Source organism: Sus scrofa, chromosome 16 (genome assembly GCF_000003025.6).
Source record: "Sus scrofa isolate TJ Tabasco breed Duroc chromosome 16, Sscrofa11.1, whole genome shotgun sequence".
NCBI lineage: Eukaryota > Metazoa > Chordata > Mammalia > Artiodactyla > Suidae > Sus > Sus scrofa.
In genome coordinates, this window is record NC_010458.4 from 79,398,925 (window position 1) to 79,422,758 (window position 23,834).

The 23,834-nt window shown below is 66.1% G+C and overlaps 1 protein-coding gene across 1 annotated transcript; it reads right to left on the reverse strand.

Moving 5' to 3' along the window:
* On the reverse strand, positions 1,399 to 20,855 carry NKD2 (naked cuticle homolog 2). The gene is given in 11 exon segments (XM_021077139.1): positions 1,399 to 2,359; positions 2,362 to 2,628; positions 2,774 to 2,901; positions 3,203 to 3,287; positions 3,603 to 3,750; positions 4,299 to 4,394; positions 4,639 to 4,766; positions 5,912 to 5,972; positions 20,078 to 20,178; positions 20,483 to 20,518; positions 20,620 to 20,855. Coding segments are annotated over 11 exon segments (1,362 nt in total). The 5' UTR covers positions 20,645 to 20,855; the 3' UTR covers positions 1,399 to 2,072.

The following is a 23,834-nucleotide window of genomic DNA, read 5'->3' on the forward strand; positions in this document are numbered from 1 at the left end:
CCAGAATTCACATCTGGTGGAACCCGGGCCAGTGGACAAGACAGGGGTGGCCCCCCAAGCCCCTCTGTGTGGCCTGAGGGGCTGTCCTGAGGCTGCCTCTAACCCGTGGCCCGCCCTGGCCACTGCCCTGCTGGCCACCTCCCACTCCCACGTTGGCGGTCTGGGCCTCCCCATTTTCCTGGTCAGGTCGGACCCCGATTCCCTCCCAGACCCCCCTCTGGTGCTGCCCTCAACTCGGGGCGCTCACGCTCTTGTCCAGCACCACCCCTTGGCGTGGACGTCAGCAACGGCTCGAACCCTGGCCCTGAGTGCTGATCGCGTCTGGGGCGTGCTGCTGGCTGCATCTCTCAAGGGTGGTGGCCCCCGCCCCGCACAGTGTGTCATGTCCTGGGGTCTTGCCGGGGGTGCAGCCGGGCCAGCACCCCCCCCACACCCCCTTCCCACAGACTGCATGTGCTTCAGAGGGCGAGGGGGCGGCCGGGGGCGCGGGCTTGCCCATGGTTTGCCCCTTGCTAGGCCGTGATCCCCAAGCCCCACCCTCCACCCTAACAGAGGTGCTGCGGGTGTCTGGGGGGAGCCTGTGGCTCGTGAGGCCCACAGGAGGCTCAAGTCCCTCTTTTCTGTGGGTGGCTGAGAAGAACCCGCATCCTTCCAGGCTTGGCCCGGGGACTGGCCAGTGTGCTCGCAGGGCTCCTGCTGCACACAGCCTGGTGCCCACGACAAGTTGCAAGCCCCAGGGGGCAGGCGCGTGCCGGGGGGCGGGGGCGGCACAGGGGTCACCTCTGGCCAGGTAAGCTTGATGGGTGTGGGCAGAGGGACTACTGGGGGTGGCGTGGGACCTGGGCAGGGTGGCCTCCTGCCACGTCCCACACAGGTGCCACACGAGAAGCCAAGGACCGGGGGCCACACCCCAGAGAACCACAGAGAACACCTTCACTCACTCAATACCAGCTTTATTTGGCAACGTCCTTTCCAGAAGGGCTTTCCTGAGGGTGCAGGACACAGCTTGGTCCAGTTCGAGATCACCCAGTACCCAAGTTACACTTAAGGCAGCAACGAGGGCCTTTGTTTCTGTGACAAAAGGCAGCTCTCCTCCACCTGGCCTGGCACCACATGGCCTTCCTGGTGGCCGGCAAGGAGGGTGGGCTTGGCATCAGAGCCTGTGGCTCCCGTGCAGCCCAGCAGCCAGGAGTGGCCCCTGAAGTTGGACGCGGCCCCGCTGACTTGCGAGGGCCTCGTCCGCTGTGTCACGGCCTTTCTCCCAGGTGGGCATCTGCTTCCCCGTGTGGTCCTGGGGGTGCAGCCAGGCCAGGGGTGCAGGGTGGTGACCACCCGATATGCCACGGGAAGGTGCCACCCAGCAGGACTGGAGACACACGAATGACACGGCACAAGGAATGACAGGTTACCAAATGCACGCTTCTTTATTATGACTGGGGAGAAGCTCCGTCACAAGGCGACCACTAATTTGTTTTATCCTTAAAGTCGGGCGGCAAGGAGGCAAATACAAAACCAGCTGCACAAATTCACAAGTTGCTCACATGGGCCAAGCGGCAGCAGCTTCCTGCCTGTGCGGGGTGGGGGGTGGGGGTGGTGGACGCCCCGGGCTTCGTGCTTTCGGCAACGTCCAGCCTCGCGAGGGAGCCACGCGTTCGCAAAGCTGCAGCTGTGCCCGCGGCGGATGCTCTCAGAGTCCATGGAGGACAGGAGCCACCTCGCGCCTGGCGGGCTGTGCGCGCGTCTGGGGGGCCCACACCTCCCGGCCCAGGCGGCCACCCTCCTCTCAGCGGTCACCCCTGACTTGGTGGCGACTCCACGAGGAGCTACCGGGCCCACCCACGTGGCCACCCAAGGGCCGACTGCTCCCCCGGGGCCTGCGGGCTCGCGCCCTCCCTGCCAGCAAAGCACTCACAGCGCGGCTCCGGGTGGACAGACACCACACGTCTGCGCGGGGCCCCTCGGGGCTGCTTTGGGGCCGGGGCGAGAGCGGGGGTGGGGGCCAAAGCTACACGCGTGCCGGCAGGTTCACACAACAGCTCTGAAGCGGGCGCACGGAAGCGGGCGGCGGGCATCTAGGCCGGGGGGTGGTGGTGGTGGTGGTGGTGGTGGTGGTGCTCGTGGTGGTGGTGGTGCTCGTGGCGCTGGACCACGGGCACCGCCAGGGCCTCGCCCAGCAGCACGGGCGGCAGGTCCCGCACCACCTCGTGCTCCAGCACTGGGGGCTGGCCCAGCGCGGCCTTGAGCGGCGAGTGGCCCTCCCTGCCCCTCTGCCGGCAGCGCCGGTGGCCGTAGGGCGGGGGCGGGGGCTGCGGGAGGTGGGGGCCGTCCTGGGGGCCTGCGGGGTCGGGGGCGGCGGGTGGTAGCTGAAGGACCTCCCGGGCCTGCCCCCGCCTGGCGGCCTCCCCGAGCCCTGGGGGGACCTCAGGAACTGCTTCTCCTGCCCCTTCGGCCGGGGCTGCAGGTCCAGCGCCCGGGGGACGGGCTCGACAGCCAGCAGGGCGTGCTCTGGCGGCAGCTGGCACCGGCGGTGGTGCGTGGCATGCGCATCTGACTCCTGGGAGCGCGACCTGCCCTGGGGGTGCGGGGCCCTGGCCTGGTGCTCCTGCCTGGCCTGCGCCGGAGGGGACCCTGCAAATGGGAGTGCGCGTGAGACCCTCTGCAGGCCCCGGGCTGGCCCACCTGCCGTGGGTCCCCACCCGCACAGCTGCCGCTGCGGTTCGCCACAGGGACCCGGGACCCGCTGGCATCCCCCTGGCACCGTGCCCGCCCCTACCCGGCCCGAATCTGGACGTGTAGTTCTCGATCCCGGCCAGGTCCAGGTAGTGGTTCCTCCGCTCCGTGTTCTCGTCCACACAGTAGGACCCCCGCTCAGAGTAGAGGTGGGCGTCGGGGTGGGGCCTCCTGCATGGAGCACAGGGCAGGGGGCGCTGACTTCTGCTCTGACCCGCACCCCCACCCACTGGGAACCCCCTGGCCTCTGCAGCCACTGCCGGGTCACCACCACGGCCAGTGCAAAGTTGAGGCTGACCCCTCGCTGCCCTGCAAGCCCCACAGCATCTCAGACGGCAGGGAACGCGCCCCCACAGCGTCCGGCCTTCACCGGCCTGGCACGCCACCCTGAGGAGACCACCTGACGCCTGCAGGAGGCAGGGGCGGTGGGCAGCTCCCCCATGAGGAGGCGGGGCTGGGCCCGGTCCCCCACCTGATGTGCAGGTACAGCCTCTTGTCGGCCACCCTGGGGTCCTCGGCGAGCTCCCCCTCCGTCCTGCAGCGGATGGGCTCCCGGTCTGAAAGAGGCAGGCGGGCGCCCTTGTTCCCTCCCTCCCTGGCTCGCGCGCTCCTCCCCCACCCCCCACGCACACATTCATTCGCTGAACAAGCTCGAGCCTCTGCCTGGTGCCAGGCCCTTCTTTCCACGTTCAGGGCACCGTAGCGGTCTTTGTCCTGAGGGGGCACTAGGACCAAGTACCCAGGGCACGGCGAGTGGGCGCCGTGGAGAGGCCAGTGGGGGCAGGGGCGTGGGGCGGGGGTCGGGGGCAGCTGCCGTGACAGCAGGGTCTACAGGCGTCTGAGCAGGGAGACCCGCAGCCCGAGCCCCTCACCCTGGACGGCGGGGGGCCCTTCCCTCCTCTTGCCGGCGGGCTCCGGGCTGACGGTCAGCTTCACGCGGAGGGTCTTGCTGCCGCCAGAGGAGTGGCTGACGGAGGCGTCCACCACCTCGTAGATGGTGTGCATCAGGCTCGACATGTCCTGGGGACGGGCGCGGGCGTCAGGACAGGCGGCCTGGCGGGGGAGGGCCCGCCCGGGCTGCGGCCTGTCTGGCTCAGCGTCAGCGTCCCAGCGCAGCCCGGCTGGAGCCAGAGCTCGTCTGAGCCGGCGGCCCCGGCCCCGCGGGTGGGCCCAGCGGCCAGGCCAGCGCTCAGCTAGGATCACCCGCCTCGCTCTGACAGTAAAATCTCAAACCGAGCCTGTGTTCAAGGGACTGAGCCAACAGATAAACTCCTGAAGTTGTGGTCTTGACTCAAACACGCTGGCTGCAGCCAACCAGCCTGTCTGCTTCCTTGCCGGGCACACTCTGCCCCTCGACACGCGAGCCTGCCCGATGGGTGCTGCCGGCCAGGCTGGGAGCCAGGACAGCGGGTGGCACAGACGGCTCGCCAGGTACCTGGTCCTGTGGCCCCTGCCCTGCCCCCCTCCCAGCCTAGAGAGGGGCTCAGCGTCCCCCCAGCACAAAGCCCCCGCCTCGTCATCTGCCAGTGCCCTTCAGAGGACCGCATGACCCGGACACAGCGTGTCACCTCTCTGGTGGCTTTGCCACTGTTGTCGAAGCCGTAGAGCGTGAACGTCCACTCCTGGTGGTTGTCCTCCTCCACCGAGACGTCGCACTGGAGCGCCTGCAGGGGGCGGGGGACAGAGGGGGCGGGTCGTGCTCACCCCTGCGCTGGGAGCCCTGACCCTCCAGGAAAGGGGCCCCTCCCCTCCTGGCAGGCTTCCAGGTCATTCCGCGTGCTGCACTGATGCCCGGGGAGGTCCCTCCGACCAGCCGGCGCCCCCCACCCCCGGCCGTGGTCTGGGGCTACCACAGGGAGCCGCCGGGCCCCCGGCCGCCCGCACGAGAGGAGCGGCAGGAAGACCTACGTCCACGTTGAGGCGCTTCTTGCCCAGCCACCGGGGGCCCTCGCGGTTTGCGGCTCTTTCTCCACCGTCTGTACCGAAGAGCTGTCCTGGGCCCTCCCGGCCCTCAGCCCTCTCAGGCGGCAGTGCCACTGGAGGGACAAGCGGGTGAGAAGGGCCGAGCCCGGGGGCAACGCAGGGCAGAGAGGGTGGGGAGTGTGGCCCTGAGCCACCGAGTCCTCGCCAAGCCTCTGGTCCTCTCCAGACGGGTCTCAGATGACCCTGTCCTTCGGGAACACGGACGGCAGGTGGCCCTCCTCTGCCCCCGCCCCCGGGGCCGGCAGTGGCTCCGAAGCAGGGGGGGCCCTGCCCGAGGGGCCTCCAGGACGGTCACCACAGGGCCCCGCTTCCCTCCCTCAACCCCGCGCTCTGGGCGTGGCTGGACCACGAGCTCTCTAGTTTCTGGGCTCCTTCTGCCTGGGTGTTGGGGGAGCAGGCTCGGCCCCTGGACAGGTGCTCATGCAGCTGCGGGCGGCCCTGCACCCTGGGGACTCCCCGCCCTCCCCCAGGCCTGGGCTCACCCAGCGCAGTGCACAGCTGCGCCCGCCCCCCTGAGGGGGCACATGGGCAGGGACCTGGGTGGCACGTGTCACACGCTGACCATATGGGCAGCCGGGCACTAACACAGCATGGCAGACCCACACCTGAGCCAGGGATTCGCTGATGGCCCATCCGCCTGCCTGGGGCTCATGGGACCTGAGGAGGTGGAGGCGGGGCCCCTGACTCTGCTTCTCCGAACCCCAGGTGCTGGTCCGGAGCAGCCCAAGTGAGCTGCATTTCTAAGCAGGCTTGATGGACAGCTGTTTTTGTTTTTTTTTTTTTTTCTTTTGGTCTTTTTAAGGCTGCACTTGCGGCATATGTAAATTCCCAGGCTAGGGGATGAATCAGTGCTATAGCTGCTAGCCTACACCACAGCCACAGCCACAGCCACCCACTGAGCCAGGCCAGGGATCGAACCTGCGTCCTCATGGTTACTGGTCAGATTCATTACCACTGAGCCATGATGGGAACCCCTGGACGGACGGCTTGCTTTCAGGCCTGGGGAATGCAGCCGCCTGCACCTGCTCATGGCCGTCGTGTGGACCGCGGCTGCCCAGGGTTGGTTTGGGTTTGGCAGGTAAGTTGAGAGGGTGGGGTGTGGGCTGTGCATGTGGCCAGGGGCTCAGCTTGTTCAGGGTCCTGGGCGGGAGCCAGGGCCCAGGAGGTGGAGGCGGTGAGGCCAGGGGTCAGAACTCACCCTCCAGGGCGCACTGGTCTTCCCAGAAAGGCCCTTCCTTGAGGTCGCCGCCAGGCAGCTCCTGCGGGAGAGAGGACCGGGCCATCCGTGCCCATCCCGGCACGTGCTCCGGGGGCCGGGACCAGAACCGCCAACCTTGCCCGCCCACCAAGCCTCAGGTTTTGAAAGTCAAACGCATATCCCACGGGTTCCTGGCTCCTTCAGAACCATCTCCGGGACCAGACACGGCCCCACAGGAGCACCGCTGCTTCAAAATGAGCCCCACGGGCTGCCCGAGGGTGCCGCCGCCCTGAGAATGCCCCGGACCTGGTCTGAGCTGAGAGGCGGGCACAGGACTGGACACCCGCCTGCCCCCTGGCTCCTGTCTCATCCCGGCCAGTCACGGAAGGACAAGAACGGCAACCACCACCCTCCCCTCTGGGCCTAAGGGTCTGACAGGCACTGAGCACAGCGCCTCTGGCCAGAAGAGCAGTCGCAGGTGAAAGAGCCGAGGCCCTGGGCCGGCGGGCGGCTGGGTCCCGTGGGGCTCGGCTGAGACACCCGGGACCTCACAGGTGCGCAAAGCCACTGGAGGTTCAGGGGGTCATTCCATGTTCGGGGCTTTAAAGTAATTTGAGCGCTTGCTGTGGGGGTTGTGCTGGGTCCAGACAAGACAGCAAACGCTCTGGGTGGGGAGGGGCCAGAGTGGGGTCTGCACAGCCCTTGGCTGGACCCCGAGACGCTCGCTCGGCCCCCAGAGCACTCGGACCAGGCCAGGACCGGCAGTCTGAGCAACGCAGCCAGTGGGGCCCCCCGTTCGGCCGGACGGCAGAACGTGGACGAGCCGCCCCGACATTAGCACACGTGGTGTTTGAGCTCCAAGACAACGACCCTGGATGCAACGCAAAGCGATCGAGGAGGAGAAAGAACAGCCGCAGGTTTTCCCTTCTCGTCCCTGCGACGGGGGCGGTCAGTCACGTCCTTCCTGGTGACACAGAGATGCCCCTCCATCTGTGCTGTGTTGGCTGAATCGAAGGGCCAAGAGCTTTAACTGCAACAGGGAAAACCTACCACAGGGCTTCGGGCAGGACGCGCGGCCCCTCCCCGCCAGGGGGACCGAACCCTTGCGCAGGAAGAAGGCGCAGACCGGCCCCATCTCCAACGTCCCCCAGCAAGGGCCCCTCTCGCAGCAGTGCCTTCCAGGGCGGGCCGGCCCCACTCAGCTGAGCCTGGCGCCCCCTCCAGCTCTGAGCCCCCTGCAGCTAAAACCCTCCAACCGTGCCTCTCACTCGTCTGGCCTCTGCCTTCTTGCTCCCCTGCTGCCTGAAGGGGGTCCTCCTTGGTGACACGGGGTGGCGCCCTGGACCCCGCATCCCACCCACGCTGGACCAGGGTCTGACCTCCTGCAGACCCCCGGCTGAGGAGCGCTTTCTGCGCCCGCGCCCGCCACTTGCTGTCACTCCCAGGCGTCGGCGGCCCACTTTACTCTCCCCCTTTTCCTTCGCTGCGGGGTCCCCACCGCCCCATCCCAGCCCCTCTCACCCTGCAGGGGACCCGTCAGGACCCTGGGTCACTGTCCCCAGCAGCCACCATCCTGAACCCTGCCAGACTCTGTGCTGAACTCCAGCTGACGCGCGCGCGCGCAGGTGTGTGTGTGTTTGTGTGTGTGTGTGTTGGGGGGCAGTGCTCAGAACCCGACCTTCCAGGAGCTTCTCCTCCCCCCACGCAGCCAGAAAGCCGTGTCAAGACCCCGCCAGCAGCTCTCAGGTTAATTCAGGTTTGTTTTGTCCCAGGAAGGGCAGGCAACTCTCTTTCAAGCCTGCACTGGGCTTCCCTTCAAAGTCCCGGGTGAGCTGAACCCAAACTCTTCCCAGGGGTTGGGGGAGCCTGGGGATCGGGGCCTCAACAGACAGGATGAGGTGTGCTGGGGCGGGGGCGGGAGAGGCCCCCCGTGGGCGGAGTCCAGTCTGGGAGAGAGGAGAAGACAGGGGTCCTGTGGGTGGGGGAGGGCCTCGGGGCGGGGGAGGGCCAGGGAGCACCAGGAGGAGGGCACAGAGTGGGCCTGTGGGGGGCGTCCTCCAGAAAAGGGCTCTCGGTAGAACAGATGCTCCCCAGGTCCCTCAGGACGCTTGGGGTCCTGCGGGGGCCAAGCCCAGGGCCACAGAAATTATCCAGAAGGTGCTGTCCACCAGGTGTCACGCAGCCGTCCACGTCCCAACACCTGCAGCAAACATGCTCCCGGGTTCCCAGGGCACCTCCCTGCGGCGGAGCGCCTGTGCCCTCCCCCGGGCTGCCCACTCAGCGTCGTTCACGCCATCCACATCCTGCAGCCCTGGAGCTCAGCCGGGACTGCATGCAGGACACTGATGGCCCTCACTGGCAAGGGTGGGGTGGGGGGCAGGAGACGCCCCGAGCAGGTAACGCAGGTGGTTCTAAAGCAGCTTGTGGGGAGGGCCCTGGGGGCGCCACACCGACTCCAGCTCCCAGTCAGGGAGCTCTCCAGAAGCCGAAGGCCAGCCCCGCCTCCTCGAGGGTGAAGGGCAGCAGCCCCAGGACTGGGCAGCCCGGGTGGGGCGGGGACCAGGGACCAGGAGCTGCCTGCCTGGTCACGGCAGATGGTGGGGACGTGGGGCTGCGGTGAGCCTCGGGGCGGCGTTTGTGGAGCTGGAAAGGCTGAGGGCCGTGGCGGGGCCCAGGGAGGGACCAGCAGGCTTGTGCGGCGGGGGACCAAGGCTGCTTCGGGGCTGTTTGGGAGGGGCCCGGGGCTGGGCAGGGGCCGGGGGTGACGTGACATCCAGGCAAGGACGACCTGGGCCACCTGGGCGCCAGGAACCCACTCAGGGCTGTCAGGTCCCTGGACGTGGGCGGGATGGGCGTGGGGAGAAGGCAAGGGCGGGACTCCAGGGCGGGGCTGGGGAGAGGCAGAGTCAAGGTCAGGGCGCAGCTGCGTGGGTGGCAAGGGGGCTTAGTGGGGCAGCAGGCGGCAGGCTGGACGTGGCCTCAGAGGCTCTTTACGAAGTCAGAGGCTGCGCCTCCACTTCGCCCACTGATGGAGGGGACACAGCTCAGAAACACCCATGAGGGAGACGGAGGCGGCTTTGGGGCTGCGGGGCAGAGCTGACTGGAGGCCCTGGAGGCTAAACAGTTTCGGACGGGCCATCGCAGCTTTACGGGCCTAGTGATCCCCTCCTCGTGCGGGGAGGCCCACGGAGCGTCTCCGTCCAGGGCCGCTGTGGCCGTGACTGTGAACTGAAGACTCAGGACCGCGAAGCCTCGGGGAGGGGCCGGTGGCCTCCCCAGACCCCAGACCCTCCGGCTTCGGCTTCAAGACCCCAGGGACATTTCTAGACCTGGACACTTCCTGGTTAGGGCTGTTTAACCAGACTCTGCAAAAAACAAATTTGCACTTTACGTCCAGAAGCTCCGTGTCTGGGGGTCAAAGGGTCTCCTGAGAGAAGCGCCCCCAACCCCGTGGGCCTGCTCGCTGCCATCCCTGCTTCCTGCGTGAGGAGGGAAAGGGGGTCCCTTCTGTCCCGCCTCCCTCCCGGCCCAGCGTGGCGGTTGGGGATCCTGCTCGTTTTAATGGGCGAAGGCGCAGGACGTGTCACACCCCGTGCACCCGGCCCACGGCAGCTTCTTTGTCGGCAGCCTCGTCCCAACCCAGACCCCTGAGAGGCCCCCGGCCCCTCGCTGGGACCCGCCAGAGAATGGCTGCCACACCTGCGGGAGGAAGGCCGGAGGCCGGCGCCCAGCACAGGGGTGAACAGGTTATGCGGGGACACCCAGGCCACCCCCGGGGAAGAACCCCCACTAGACTGTGCAGGGAAGCCTGACAACCGCAGCATCAGGAAGACGCTCTCTCTACAGCCCACATCCGCACACGCGTGCACGAACTCAGACACGTACGTGTGTGCACGGACACAGGTGTACCCACGCGTTTGTACACACCCCACCACCACCCAGTCTCTACCCCGGGTGACGGAGCAGTGGTCCTAAGATGGGCCCCAAATTCTTCAGGGATTCTGGTTCTCAGTACCTGCGACTCTGTTTCCAGTTTAACCCTCCATCACTTTGCTACGAACCTGCAGACTTGGCTTTGCTCCCCGTCACGCCCGCCTCTGCGTCTGTGTCCAGAGGTAACAGGGAGAAACCTCAGCGGAAAAGGAAGACCACAGGGATCAAGCTTCCGGCGCCCGCTCTGCCTCCGCGCTTCCCCGGCGCAAAACGCACGGAGCACAGCGCAGACCCACGGCCCCGCTCCTGTGCCGGCGACCACCGGGTTTGAGACGCAGGCCCAGAGGCGTCGTCCCCTCTCCGAATTCTTCCTCTGGAAAAACTGCCGGGCCTCTCGTTCTCTTTCCTTCGCGTCAAAGCCTCACGTCTCATGTCACAGGAAGAGTCATTCCGGAGGGAGAAGAACCCTGCGTGTTAAGTCTTGTTTTCCAGTTTAGGAGGCTCCACGTGCTAGTGTGTGATGCTGGTGCCCACAGCAGAGACACGGCTGGAAATGCCAGCAGCTTCTACGTGATTCCAGCCCCAGGACCCCACGTGCCGAGCTCCCCTGAGGAAGGTAATGAGGGTGTTGCGTCCTTTGAAAGCACCTCCAGAGCATCAGGGAAATGCCCTGCGAGGGAACACCTGCCCACCGGCCCCGGGGGCGGGCCCAGCACACACACGGGAACCGAGTCCACCCCGAGAGCAATTTGGTCTCAACCCCGACGCGAGCTGCCCTTGGCTTGTTTGGGCCTCCCGGCCCCTTTCCCACAACCAGCTTGTACTTGTCTCTCTCTGACTTAGTGGACTCAGCACAGACCCTCAAGGTCACCCATGTCTTGGCAAGATTGTCTTCTTTATGCCAAATAATATTCCTACTGTGGACACACACGTCACAACTCCATCCGTCCACCCGTCAGCGGACAATCAGGCGGCCTCCAAGTCCTGGCCGCTGTAAACAATGCTGCGATGCACATGGGGCGCATACGGCTTTTGAATTAGGGTTTTGGTTTCCTTCGGACAGACCCCCAGAGTGGGGTTGCTGGGTCACGTGACGGCTCTGTCTTGGGCTTATTCGGGATCCTCCACACTGGTTTCCGAGGAAGCCGCCCAATTTACCTCCCAGCTACAGAACGTGCAGGTGCCCTCTCTCCGCACCGCGCCACGTGGCCTGCGACATTCCTGGGCCAGGGATCGAACCTGAGCCACAGAAGGGACAAGGCTGAGTCCCTAACTGCTAGGCCACCAGGGCACTTGTCTCTTGTCTTTTGGGGGCAGCCGTCCTGACAGGTGTGAGGTTGGATCTGATGGTGACGGGGTTTGCGTGCGCCTGGTGATGCGCGATACTGAGCATCTGTTCATGTGCCTGTCGGCCACCAGAAGTCTTTGGGAAGTGTCTCTGTCAATGGTGATCTTGTCTCAGAAGCAGAGCCAGGCCCAGGACAGCCGTGTGGCGGGAGAACTCTGGGCAGCGAAGGAGATCCACTCTGGCCTTGCCGCCCTTCTCCAGCTGCCGCCGGAACCCCGAGCAGGAACGGGGTCCCTCTGTCCCAGCACCCAGGGGACGGGCTACTCCGGCCCCAGAACAAGCCACAGGACGGGCCCTTCTCCCAGGCAGCAGCCGCACTGGCGCCCCCGCCCGGGGCGGCCACCCTGAGGGGTGTGGCCTGCGCTGCAGCTGCCGTCAGGAGCCCCCAGAGCCCTGCGTTTCCCAACAGCCAAACCAGGTCTGTTTTAAGGAGACGAACCATCCCAGACAAACCAAGGGAAGCACAGAAAGGGCTCCGGCTCGGGAGGCCCCGAGATGCCAACTCGCGGGTGGTGTGGGTCCGTGTCCCCAAGCACGGCTCTCCGGGGGCTCTCCCCAGGGCTCTGCAGGTTGGGCCACCCTGGGGAACCCCCACCCCCACCTCCCGCTGCCTTGGCGTCGCCCCGCTCACAGGACCAGGGCCTCGGTGTGTCCTTGGGCCCTGCAGGCACCTGCCTCGCCCAGTTCCCGGAGCCCAGGCCAGCGTCCCTCGTCCCTCAGGAGAGGTCCCAGCAACGCCTCTGCAGGGCCAGCCTGCGGGGGGCCGGAGCCCGCGGCCCTGCGTCTGCCTCCCGCGCGGCTCCCGTCCCTCCGGAGGCCGGACCCCGACATTCTCTTCGCTGCTGTCATTTCCCCGCCCCCTTCCTCGCCCACAAACTCCAGCACTTTCTGGCTTCACGGTGCGTTTATGAGGGTGTGGGAGGGGCTGAGACACCGCGGGCAGCTGGACGGAGTGTCCCTCGCCTGGGCCCTTGGGCAGAATCCACCACAGGTTGAAAACCAGGGCCCTAGGCAGTGCCCCCAACACTGGATTCCTCAGCCCTCTGCCCGCAGCCCGAGGAGAGGGTGGCCCCTCTCTGTGGGTGACAAGCAGGTAGCAGACAGACATCTGGGCCCCCCTGTGTCTGTGTCAGGTGTGTGCCAGGGGGCCCTGTGTCTGCGTCAGGTGTGTGCTGGAGGGGGCCTGTATCTGTGTAAACTACATGCTGGGGGGACCCTGTATCTGTGTCAGGTGTGTGCGGGGGGGTGGGCCCTGTGTCTGTGTCAGGTGCGTGCTGGGGGGGGTGGCCTGTGTCTGTGTCAGGTGTGTGCTGGGGGGCCCTGTGTCTGTGTCAGATGTGTTCTCAGGGGTGTACCCCCCTGCCCATGTGAGGTGTGTGCTCAGGATGCAGCTATCAGGGTCCCCACAGCTTTGCCAGCCCAGGACAGCACCACGGTCCCCGGGCCCCTTTCTCTGCACCCAGCCATTCAGCGCATCCTGCCAGCCCTAGGCTGTCCTGGGCACATGGGCTCAGTGCCTCTCGGACCCTACGGATGAGCCCGTGGGCAGCCCCAGATGCTCCTGGGCAGCAAGAGGCCAACAGAGACGTGGACTTGTTGTTGCCAAGAGGCCAGAAGGCTGAGCATGGAGAGAAGGACGCCAGGCTGAGAGCACCTGGACACCAGGGCTGGGGCCGGTGGGAACCAGGTGCCCAGGATGGGCCAATGGGCGACGGATGAGGTGTGCATCTTCCACCTGCCACAGCACACCACCCCTAACCTCAGGGCCCAGGGCAGAGGCAGCGCCATGATTGCTCTGGTGAGGAGCGAAGGCAGAGCCAGGGGAACCCTCCCGTTAAGCCGGGCGGGCGGGGAGGGGACGCAGGCTGTACGAGCAGCAGGAGGTCTGGTGGGCAGAGCAGTGCAGCCCAGGCCGGGGCCTCCCAGGCCAGCTGAGCCGGCAGCAGCAGGGCCACGGGACAGTCTGCGGTTGGGGGGAAGCCTCAGAGGGGCCTGGATGTGGCCTCGGAGGGCTGGACACCCACAGAGGACTGCACAAGGCAGGCTTTTGTGGGTCAGGAGATAGAATCGAACCCAGGCTGCACTCGGCCGTGAGCTTCCGCTGAGGCCGAGTCCCAGAAGTTCAGCATCACAGCACGGGGCCTGTGGATGACAGGAAGGACGGAGCCCCGAGGGCCCTGCATCGCTGACCACGTGCCCGGGACAAGGCCATGGATAGGGTGCCTGTTCTAGGTGAGCAGGAGGCCCTGGTCCTGCCACGGCAGCTCCTAGATTCACCAAGCTCAGTGGCTTGTTAAAATGATCCTGTGGGAGTTCCCGTCGTGGCGCAGTGGTTAACGAACCCAACTAGGAACCATGAGGTTGCAGGTTCGATCCCTGCCCTTGCTCAGGGGTTAACAATCCGGCGTTGCCGTGAGCTCTGCTGTAGGCTGCAGACGTGGCTCGGATCCAGCGTTGCTGTGGCTCTGGCGTAGGCTGGTGGCTACAGCTCCGAGTCGACCCCTAGCCTGGGAGCCTCCATATGCCGCGAGAGCGGCCCAAGAAATGGCAAAAAAAAAAAAAAAAAAGACAAAAGATAAAATGATTCTGTGCCTTGTTGCTTCTCTGATTTCAGAGCTCAAAGCGAAGTACAATGTCCCTGGAATACGAGTCCCTCTGGCCACAGCAGGACTGAGCAGACTGTGTTCCCTGCTGGCAGCATGGTCACCAGACACACAACCACCCGGGAGAGGCTGAAATTCACGGCGAAGCCGAGGCCCCGAGGCCCAGTGGCCAGCTGCACGAGGCTGCTCTGCAGAGGCTGGCCTGGCCAGGGCTGCAGGTCAGCCTTGCCCAAACCGGACATGGCTGGGCTGTGCGATGCCCGGTGCAAGGGCCAGCGGCTCCTAACGCCATTGAAGGGGACCCACTCTCTGCCCCAGGTGCGGGGGGATCCTCGCTTGGCGTCGGGACTGCACCCGCAAGGCCCCTCGGGCTCCTGGGAGCAGCTGGTCACCAGCTCAGCAGCAGCACCACGGGGAGGAGGGGGCAGAGGCCTGGGGTGGGGGGCCCTGCAGGGAGGTGACACTGGAGATGGGGAGCCTTGTCCCGCGTGCGGCCGGCAGCTTCCTCCCTGCTAAGGAGGGACAGTCTCAACCTCAGGGGCACCAGGGACGTGATGCCCAGACCCCTCCAGAATCCACCTGCCGAGAGGCTTCCTGGGTTCCCTGCTGGAGCACTCAGTAATTCAGTGCCCTCAGACTGGCTGTAAGCTAATCAAGTCATCGTGCCAAAGGCAGCCACAACCACGTCTGCAATCCTGCTGCCCGGGCTGGAGCTGAGCTGGGGCTGGGCTGGAGCTGGGCTGGGCTGAGTTAAGACGAGGTCACTGGGGTGGACCCTGATCCCAAGGGCCTGTGTCCTGACACGAGAACATCCCCTCTGGGGGTTGGCCCAGTGAGCATGTGGGGAGGGGAGGCCCCGGGGAAGCAGTCGCCCACCCTGGGACTTCCGGCCTCCAGGGCGGAGATAAGAAGTCCACTGTCTGAGCCACCCCGTCAGTCTGTCTGTCCACGGGACTCCATTACAGCCGCCACAGCAAACCCTAGGCTGTCGGCTGCAGAGGCTGCCCCCTGGTGAGGGCTGCACCTGCCCCCCTCCTTGGCTGGGGCTTCTGCTGTGACACTGTCAGCCCCTCGCCCCACACGCGGAATCGCCCAGCGGGCGCCCTACTGGGCAGGAGGGGCCGTGGGGAGAGCAGACTGCTGCCCCGTCCCGGGACCCACCTCCCCATCCCTCGGCCCTGCAGGGCTGTGCTCTCCGCCTCCCCCCATGGAGAGCCCTCTGGGGGGCACGGGCGGGCAGGTGGGCATCCGTACCCCAGGCCTGCCTCAGGAGCCCTGGGCACTCCAGGCAACATGGGTTTTTCCTTCCGGTGCCTTTGGCTGCGTCCACGCAGGTGAGGCTCCACCTGGAGCCCAGGCGGCGCTTCCCTCGAATCCTGGCTGCTGGGCAAACGCAGGAGATGGATCCACCCTTCCAGAACAGCTGCTCCCGCAAACCGGGTCCCTGCTCTGGAGGTGGCGGCCACAGCTTTTCCTTCAGGGAGAAGGAGGCAGGGGCCACGGTGACCCCACATCCGCCACGCCTGCCCGGAGCACCGGGGTTGGGGGGCGCTGCCGACTCTTGGGCGCAGCTCACAGCTCCTGGTGTGGGCAGGGCGCTCGCTCCTCCTGCCTGGGGGCACCTAGCGTAAGAGCCGAGATCAGCACCACCTGTCTTACTGAGCAGCGGGCGGCCCTTGCGCCCGGCACCGGGATGAGAACAGGGACCCTGTGCCCGGCAGCCCCAGCGCGGGTTCTGTTCTGCTCTCTGCAAAGCAGTCACCGCATCTTTCCTTGTCGGACCCAAGCTGAAGCATGCAGCCTAGGGCCATGGAGGACAGGCTGGGGCCCAGAGAACTGAGCGTGAGGGACGGCTGGCATCTGGCCGGGTCTGGGTGGCTCTGGGCCACCATGCCAGCCTCGTCTCCTAACAAGGGGACAGAGGAAGCCCCGGGCAGGGTGAGCCCTCATTCTCAAGTAGCCATGGACTGGGGTTCCCAGCCATTGTCTGCCCCCAGGATTTCTTTGACAAGATTGTTGGGGCTGAATGGGGGTCACCCCCTGGCCAACGGTGGGGGTGAGAACAAGGGACACTCGTGGCCTCAACGTCTCACATCCTGAGAAGGAGACGACCAAACCCCTGACCCCAAGCGAGGCAGGTTGGGGAGGCGGGGAGTTCGGTCCAGCCCCACCCAGGCCGGGTCGCCCTGCCCGCCGGCTCTGCACGGGCACTGGCCGCCCAGACGACGTGGCTGAAGGAGAACCGGGTGCCGCCTGCAAGGGAGACGCAACCGCAATACAGATCTTGGCCACTATTTTGCTCCAAGGAGGTCAGCCCAGCCCCGCACACGCCGCGCGGTCACGTCTTCCAGAAGCGCTGAGACTGGGTGCGGTGCACATACTGCGGTGCCTCGGCTCAGGTGAACCTGTCCGCTTCCGCGAGCAGATGACACGCAGCTGCCCCTGCTCAGGGCAAGGAGCCACCGGCCACCGTGTTGTCACTGCTTTGACAAACTTCAGCAACAGCGGTGCCCAGGAAGCTCATTCCAGAGGCCAGGAGTCCTGAGAGTGTGGTGGTCACGGTGCCCAGGACAGAACCCCCGCTGGCGCACCTCGAGCTCGCTGCCCCCCCTCCAGTTAGGGCTGAAGGGCTACTTGATCTTCACCAGGGCGCCCAGGGCGCCACGTGGGACTGCGGGGCAGGGGCCTCAGCTGACATCCGGTCACCCCGCAGCCAGCCGGAACCGCCGCCCCCGAGCTGACACTGCAGCTGCGCCTCTGCGCACAGCCTGTTTCAAAGTGGCACCATTTGGCCAGACAGAGGGCCGACGCCCGCCTACCCGCCCGGACTGTCTAAGAAATGATAGAGTGAAGCTCTCCTACCAAACCACTTCTCCACAAGCGACAACCAGGCGAGGCGACGGGCAGGTGCTGCTCAGATGTGGCACCCACCGCGCTTGCCACGGTGGCACCATGGCTCTTCCCTCACTCCTTTGGCAGAAGCTGGGCCTTAGACCAGTGGCGGTCCCACGGCTCCTCCTCGCTCTGTGGAATCTGGCCCCAGAGCGGGGCTCCGAGGGCCTCCCCCGACTAAGCACAGGTTGGCAGGGCCGCCTGCAATTCTAGACCCTGGGCCAGGGAGGGGCACGTCTACCGCCCGACCCTGGGAGGCTCCCCCACTGACCCACAAGGTCTGGGCCCCCAGGCCCATGTCAGGGGGGCCCCCAGGCTCTGCGCACATCTGCGCTGGCCTCCCACACGGCTGGGCCCTACCCAAAGGCAGAAACAGGGCTGCTGGTCCCCAAGGCCTGGGTGTGCAGTGGGCGCCCGAGAGAAAGCACAGCACTCCTGGCAGGGTCCCTTCTCGGGCCAGGACTGCAGAGGTCACAGCATCCCCAGCACAGGGCCGAGGAAGCCTGGCACTCAGTCTGTGGACCTGCGCCCTGGCCAGAGCGCCCACCACCCAGCTGGCTGGAAGGCACACGGGCCACTCGTTGCACGTGGCTGTGGCCTGGTGGCTGCACAGGAGCTGGGCACCCACAGCGTAGGACACAGCCTGTCCCTCCTGGGTGCTTACCCCCTGCAGCTCTGCGCTGATGGGACATGGAGGGGGGAGGCGTCTGGGCTGCGGGCAAAGCCCCAGAGGGGCTTCCCACTCACGACCCAAGTCTCAGTTAAAATACCGTCTCTGCAGCGGGCTGCAGAGTCCCCCTTTCAGGTTTCCCTAAGAGAAATCCGTGTTCGAGTCGCAGCAAGTTTCCATTTTTAGGGGTGATTCTCGACTTCTAACCTCTGGTGCCCCTCAGGGGGCACAGGAGGAATCCAACAGACAGGCAGTGAGCAAGCGTGTGCCGAGAAGGATGAAACTCCAGGAGCCCCGCCAGGACCCCGTGGCCCCACCCTGGCAATAGCACCGCCAGTGCCCGCCCCCCCCCCCCCCGATGACTCTAACGCCCACACAACCTCCGTCACTCCCTTCCTGGATCCTCTGTAACGCTCCGGCACCTGGCACAGCCCTGGCCCCTGGGGGCGCCTGGCAATGAAGTGGCGTCTCTCAGAACTGACGAGAGACTATTCTAGATCCTGCAGCAGGTAGTCCCCCCCCGCCCCGAAAACACTGCCATTTGTCGGAGATCTTTCAGACGTGCACTAAGCAGGCAGCAGCCGGCACAGCTCACTAATTAGCGGGCAAAACCAACCTCATCTCTCTCTGGGGGGTGGGGAGGACAGGCGAGTTGGGCGGGTGGTGGACACACACTTCCTTTCCACAGGGTCATTTGCCACGGGTCTTGGGGCACCATGGCACACGGGGGCTGACCTGCGTGGAAGCTCCAAATAGGAGGACGTGTCGCCCCCGGCCCCAGTCAGACGTCCTGGATGCCCTGTGTGGTCAGCCTGGCCATGCCCGGGGCACCCCTGGGAAGGCAGGGCTCTGGACACCGCACAGAGAAGGGGCCGCGATGTCCCCAACCGAGCAATGTCCGGGCACAACCAGGAGAAGGGGTGGTGGGCGAGTCTGGGGCTCGGCTGGGCACGCGTGCCTGGAGAGGGAGGAGCCGTGAGGTATCTGAGCCCCTGGCCCAGAAGGTCCAACTCCAGGCCGGCGCCCGGCAGGGGCACCTCACAGCCCCACGGCCAAGAGGAAACGGGGCGCAGATGGGGAGACTGGGTGTGATTGAAAGGACCACCCCTCAGTCTGCGAGCGTGCTCCCTCCTCATCCCGCTGAAAAGCGCCACAACGAGGCCGCCGGCTCGGTCGGCTCGGGTTGCCGTGACAACGCACCGCAGACCGAGCTTATACACGGCAGAAAGTGACCGCTCCCAGTCCTGGAGGCCGGACGTTCGAGACCAAGGGGCCGGCAGATCCTGTGTCTGCTGAGGGCCCCTTCCTGAGTCACTGATGGGGCCTTCTGGCTGTAACCTTGTGACGGACAGAACAAGGGCGCTCTCAGGGACTCTCGAGGGCTAAGGCCATCGCAAGGGCTCTGCCCCCGCGTCCGAGTCACCTCCCGAAAGGCCCCCCACCGAACACCATCACCCTGGGGTTCGATCCCAACATAGGAGTTTGGGAGGACACAGGACATCCAGCCCATGGCAGGACAAGGACGAGAGGACAGCTCAGGCCGAACCCACGCTGTTCGTTTAAACACGGCCCAGACCGTGGAGTCCACTGCAGTCCTGGTCTACAACCTCAGAGCAACAGCAGAAGCATTGCTGTTTTCCAGAGCACGTGTGGGCGCCCCTTTCTGAACTAAAGAGTGCCCGCCGGCCACCCACCTGCGCATCCCCAGGCCCATGCTGCCCACGCCCCGGGAGAAGGCCCCCAGGCGGACAGCTGGCAGTGCAGGGCCAGCCTGAGCCTGGGCCACTCTGAGCTCCGCGCCGACCACCTCAGAGTCATCGCCCAGGGAGGGCCGAGCTCCACACACGCAGGCGACCCCGCTGTGGGCACCCAGCACGTCGCTTACAACGCAGCTTCCTCCCGTCTCTACAGGGACGCGAGGCGGAGAGCGGCACGGGCACGCGTGCATGTGTTTCATTTCAGGGCATTTTGCGGCCCCTTCCCAGGACAAAGCCGCCAGGTGTGTGCAAACACACTCAGAACGGTGCATTGATCAACCAGCCAGAAGAGGGTCTTCCCAAAAGGGAGCTGCCGTGCCCGTGAGCGGTGCCCTCTGCAGTGGCCTCTGGGGCCAAGGTGGGGAGCAGGCAGTGGGAGAGGGGGGTGCTCAGCCGTCTGCATGGCCACCTCCCTACCCAAATCCAGTTCACATTCGTGCCCCGGCCACCCAGCGGCCCCCCTCCACCCTGGCAAATTTGTGCATTGTGTTCCCTCTGCTGCCTGGGCCCTCCTCTGCTTCTGGACGCAGCACCTTCCAGACCCACCCAAAGGGACGCTGAGCCCTGACAGGGACCCCTGCGGCCCCTGACAGCACCTGCAGTCTGGGTGGCCTTGGCTGTCGGTCTGGAGCCTGGCTCTCCCATGAGCTCCCCTGCAGGCCAGGGGTCACCCTCAAGGCAGATAGGCAGCATGGTGGCCTTTGATTCTGGCCATCACTGCTGCCCAGTGCAGGGACGCTAAAGCAATTCTTGGCCCAGGCCCCCACCCCTCCAGCCTGGACCACTGAGGCCTTGCCACAGGGCCACCAGTGACAGGGGCAGATGGCTCTCTTCGCCCAGCCGGCGTCACTGTCGCCGGCCATCTGGCTTTTGCCTTCTGTTGCCCGGTGGGGTCAGGGTGGCGCAGCTAGTACTCTCCCGCTCCCCCCCTGCCCCAGTGGCCACTGGGCCCACCACGCCTACCTGCTTGTCCCACGCACTGTGCTCCACGCCGCCGCCCCGACGTTCTGCCTCCTCCATGCCTTTGCGGCCACTCGTGTACGCAGACACCACGAAGCTGTCCCCTGCAGTCCGTGGGCGGACGCGCGGGAAACAGGGCACCAAAGAGGGAGGGAGACGCCGGGTAAGCCCTGGGCGCTGCGCCTTGGCCGTGCCCGCCGCCCCGCGCGCCCACCCTTCTCCGCGCGCGCGCGCGGCCTGGGGCGAAGGGCTTGGGCCGGGCCGGGCCGGGCCGGCTCTGCGGCGGGGAGACCTGCGCGCTCCCGGGGGCCCCGCGGCCGTGTCCCCCACCCGCGCGCTCCAGGTCAGGACGCGCATCGCGCTCTGGGCTCCGGGTCCCGCGCCCCGGCCGCCGCCCCGCGCGCTCACCTTCGGGGCTCTCTCTCCGCTTGAAGGCTGCAGAGGCTGCGGCGCGGCCGGAGGGCGCGGGGAAGAGGGAAGGGACAGTGAGTGGCCGCCGCGCGCCCCCCGCCGGCCCCGGCCCGCCGCCCCGGCCCGCATCTCACCGTGCTTGGACTGGAATTTCCCCATGTCGCCCCCGGGCCCCGGCCCGCCCGCCCGCCCGCCTGCGCTCCCGGCACCGCGCTCAGGTGCAGGGCTGGGGTCCGGTGCGGGCTCCCGGCATGCGCGGGGCCGCAGGGACCGGGCGGCCGGGGTCCGGCGCCGCCGCGGGGCGCTGGGCGGGCGGGCGGGCGGGGGCGCGGCGGCGGCGGCGGCGGCCCGGCTCCCTCTGAGCGCGCGCGCCCGCGCCTGGGCTTTAACCGCGGCCCCCGCAGCGCCCCCCGCGGCCGCCGCCCGCAGCGCACCCGCCCCCGGCCTCCCGCCCGCCACCGCCGCCGCCGCAGGGGAGCCCGCCCCGCCCGCCCCGCTGGGCCGCCCGCCAAACCCGGGATGTGGCGGGGGTCGGCGCCCGCCAACGACGAGGACCTGGGAGGGTGTCAGGGGCTGCAGTGGACCCTTTCTTTCCGGGGCAGCTCCCCAGGCCTCTCCGCCTCTTCCCAGTCTGGCGTCCGGATTCTAGAACAGCTCTGCAGGGGAGGACCCTGGGCCACCACCCTGGACTTGATAAGCAACCGGCATCTCTGTCCGGAGTGGTGGTGATGACGGTGGGCCCTGGAGGAGGGGGGGGGGATCGGAGGGGACAGGGAGCCGGCACAGGAGGGCCCGTTGCAAGGACAGGCACAGGAGGGGGAGTCTGGGAAAACCCAGGCCAGTCCTGGCCTGGCTGGTGTGGCTTCTTCCTGAAGGTGCGGCTTCAGCCTTTTTGTGCCTCACACTGGTGTTTTTGTGACAACGGCAATAATAATGCCATTGTGTGTTCTGCAAAGTGACAGCTTGGAGATGTTACAGGCTTTCCAAATGCACCGTGTTTATATCCACGCCAGGCAGCAACTCAGGGACAGGCATGCCACCCGGTGTGCAGATGCACCCCTGGATGGAGCCCTGCCTGACACCCATGCTCTCACCGCTGCAGACACTGGGGAGCCCGGCTCCACGCACTCCACGGAGGGGCGCTGGCTGGGGTCCCCGGCCAGGTGTGCTGGCAGATGCCACTGAGCCTCATTCCCCCTGGCAGAGGCTCTAGTCTTTGTTACCTGCAGACGTCACGCGGTCTGGAGAAGGCCCAGGGGGTGAGCAAGGGTCCTGGGCCAGCAGGTGTGGCACGGCTGGCCTGCCCAGGGCTGCCCGGTGTCTGTCCTCACACCCCCTTGTCACGCAGCGATCGGCAGCAGGCCCACAAAGCCTGTCATGGGTCTCATGTTGACCTGGACGAGTTGGCAATGGTTTCCATTTAGTCTTAGTTTTACTGAGATCTAGTGCACGCGGCCTACGGTCTACCCACGTGGCGTGTGCCATTCATGCTGTCCTCGAGGCCTGTGGGAGTTCCCAGGCAGGGGTCAAACTCTCACCCCAGCAGTGACAATGCTGGATCCTTAATCTGCTGAGCCACCAGGGAACTCCTCTTTGGGCCTTAATTTTTGACTTTTTGCCCATGTGTTTGCATCAGGAGGCAGAGCACAGCTAGCAAGCCTGGGAAGTCCCTTGAGGTGATTGGTGGCAGGAATTTTTTTTTTTTTTGGGGGGCCACACCTGCAGCATGCGGAAGTTTCTGGGCCAGGGATCGAACCTCAACACAGCAGCCACCTGAGCCACAGCAGTAACACCAGATCCTTAACCCACTGAGCCACCAGGGAAAGCCTAGTGATGGGAACTCTTGACTGGGGGAAACTCCCCTCAGTCTCACTGAACCCCAAACAGGGTCACATACCTGCCGGGTGGGCAGAGGTGGGGCTTATGTGGGGGCCATTGGGCAGGAACTTAGCCACCAGGACCCTGGGGCATCTGTCTGCCAGGCACCTCTGGACTTCCAGCTCCTGGCAGCCATACCCAGAAACCAGGAAGGTCCTGCCAGGAGGGTCCCAAGACAAGGCGTGTGTGCAGGGTGGCCAGCCCTCACTCTCCAGCCCGCGCTTAGGGGGATGATGGCAGGAGGGGGTCGTGCTGGACAGATGTGGGCAATAGCCACCACCTCATAGAGCCAGGACAGCAGAGCCCCAGCCTCCCGCCTCCCGTGCCCAGGAGTGCAGACTCGAAATCCAGAATCATCTGTGTGGAGCCCAGGCAGAAGTGCTGACTATCTGCAGTGTGCTGTGTCCCCCACAAACCCTGCTCTGGATGTGCAGTGGCCCGGGGCTCCTCAGCCTCACTGAGCGAGGCCACCAGGTGGCCCACAGTGGGTGCAAAAACAGAATGGCTGTGGCCAGCCACCCCACCCCCTGCTAGCCCGCTGCCCTCACCTGGACAGACAGGTCACTGGCGTGAGAGGACAGGCAGCAGACAAGGTCCGGGGCTCCCCTGCGCCCCAAGGCCCGAGTCCCAGGCGACAATCAGTGGCCCCAGGGTCCTCACACCACTTCCCCACGTGGCCAGCAAGCAGCTCAGGTGGCCACAGGCTGCATGTGGCTTGGTGCTCCTGTGTCCGGTGCCCTCATCGCTCAGCCGGGGCCCCCTCGCCTGTCCTCAGAAAGGCCCCCATGGCTTTAAGAGGTCCGCACCCCATTCCCACCAGGAAAGTTACCCCGCCCAATGCCACATGGTCCCAAAGGTGCTGCTGACGCCAAAGCTGCCTGGAGGTGCTCGGGCTCCTTGCTCACCTGGGTCCCCGGCCCGTCTGGTGGACAAGGCTGTGGCTGCATCCCTTCTGTGCACACGGCGCCGTCCACCTGCCCCAGGGGTGACGCCAGCCCTGCCCTTCCCAGCCCCCGACTCAGATTGGCGTCTCGGCACCCTGAGGAACAGGAGGGGCCCAGACCTTCCAGCTCAGGCCTTGGGCCCGGCTGTCAGCCGTTCACGGGCACCTCCCACCTGGGTGACTCTGGACCCTACAGCACACAGGTGCCCCCCGCCCTGCTCAGGTGGGTCTCTGTGCCCTCATCATCCACGCAGGGTGTTTGGCAAACCCTTGGGGCCCCAGCATCAGACTCAAGGGGAGGTGAGGGGAGCTCAGTGTGCAGCCTTCCCTGAGGAGCACCCCACAGATTTTGGGGGGCACTTGCTGTGTGAGCTCAGGAAGGAGGGGCTGGAACTCCACTCAGAACACCAGGCTTCTGTCCAGCTCTTGGGCTGACCAGCCCCGACCAGGCACTTTGGCCTTCGAGGCCCTTTGCTCCGTAAAAGACGCTGAAAATTACATCTGGTAACTGTGCCAGCCTGGTCCGAT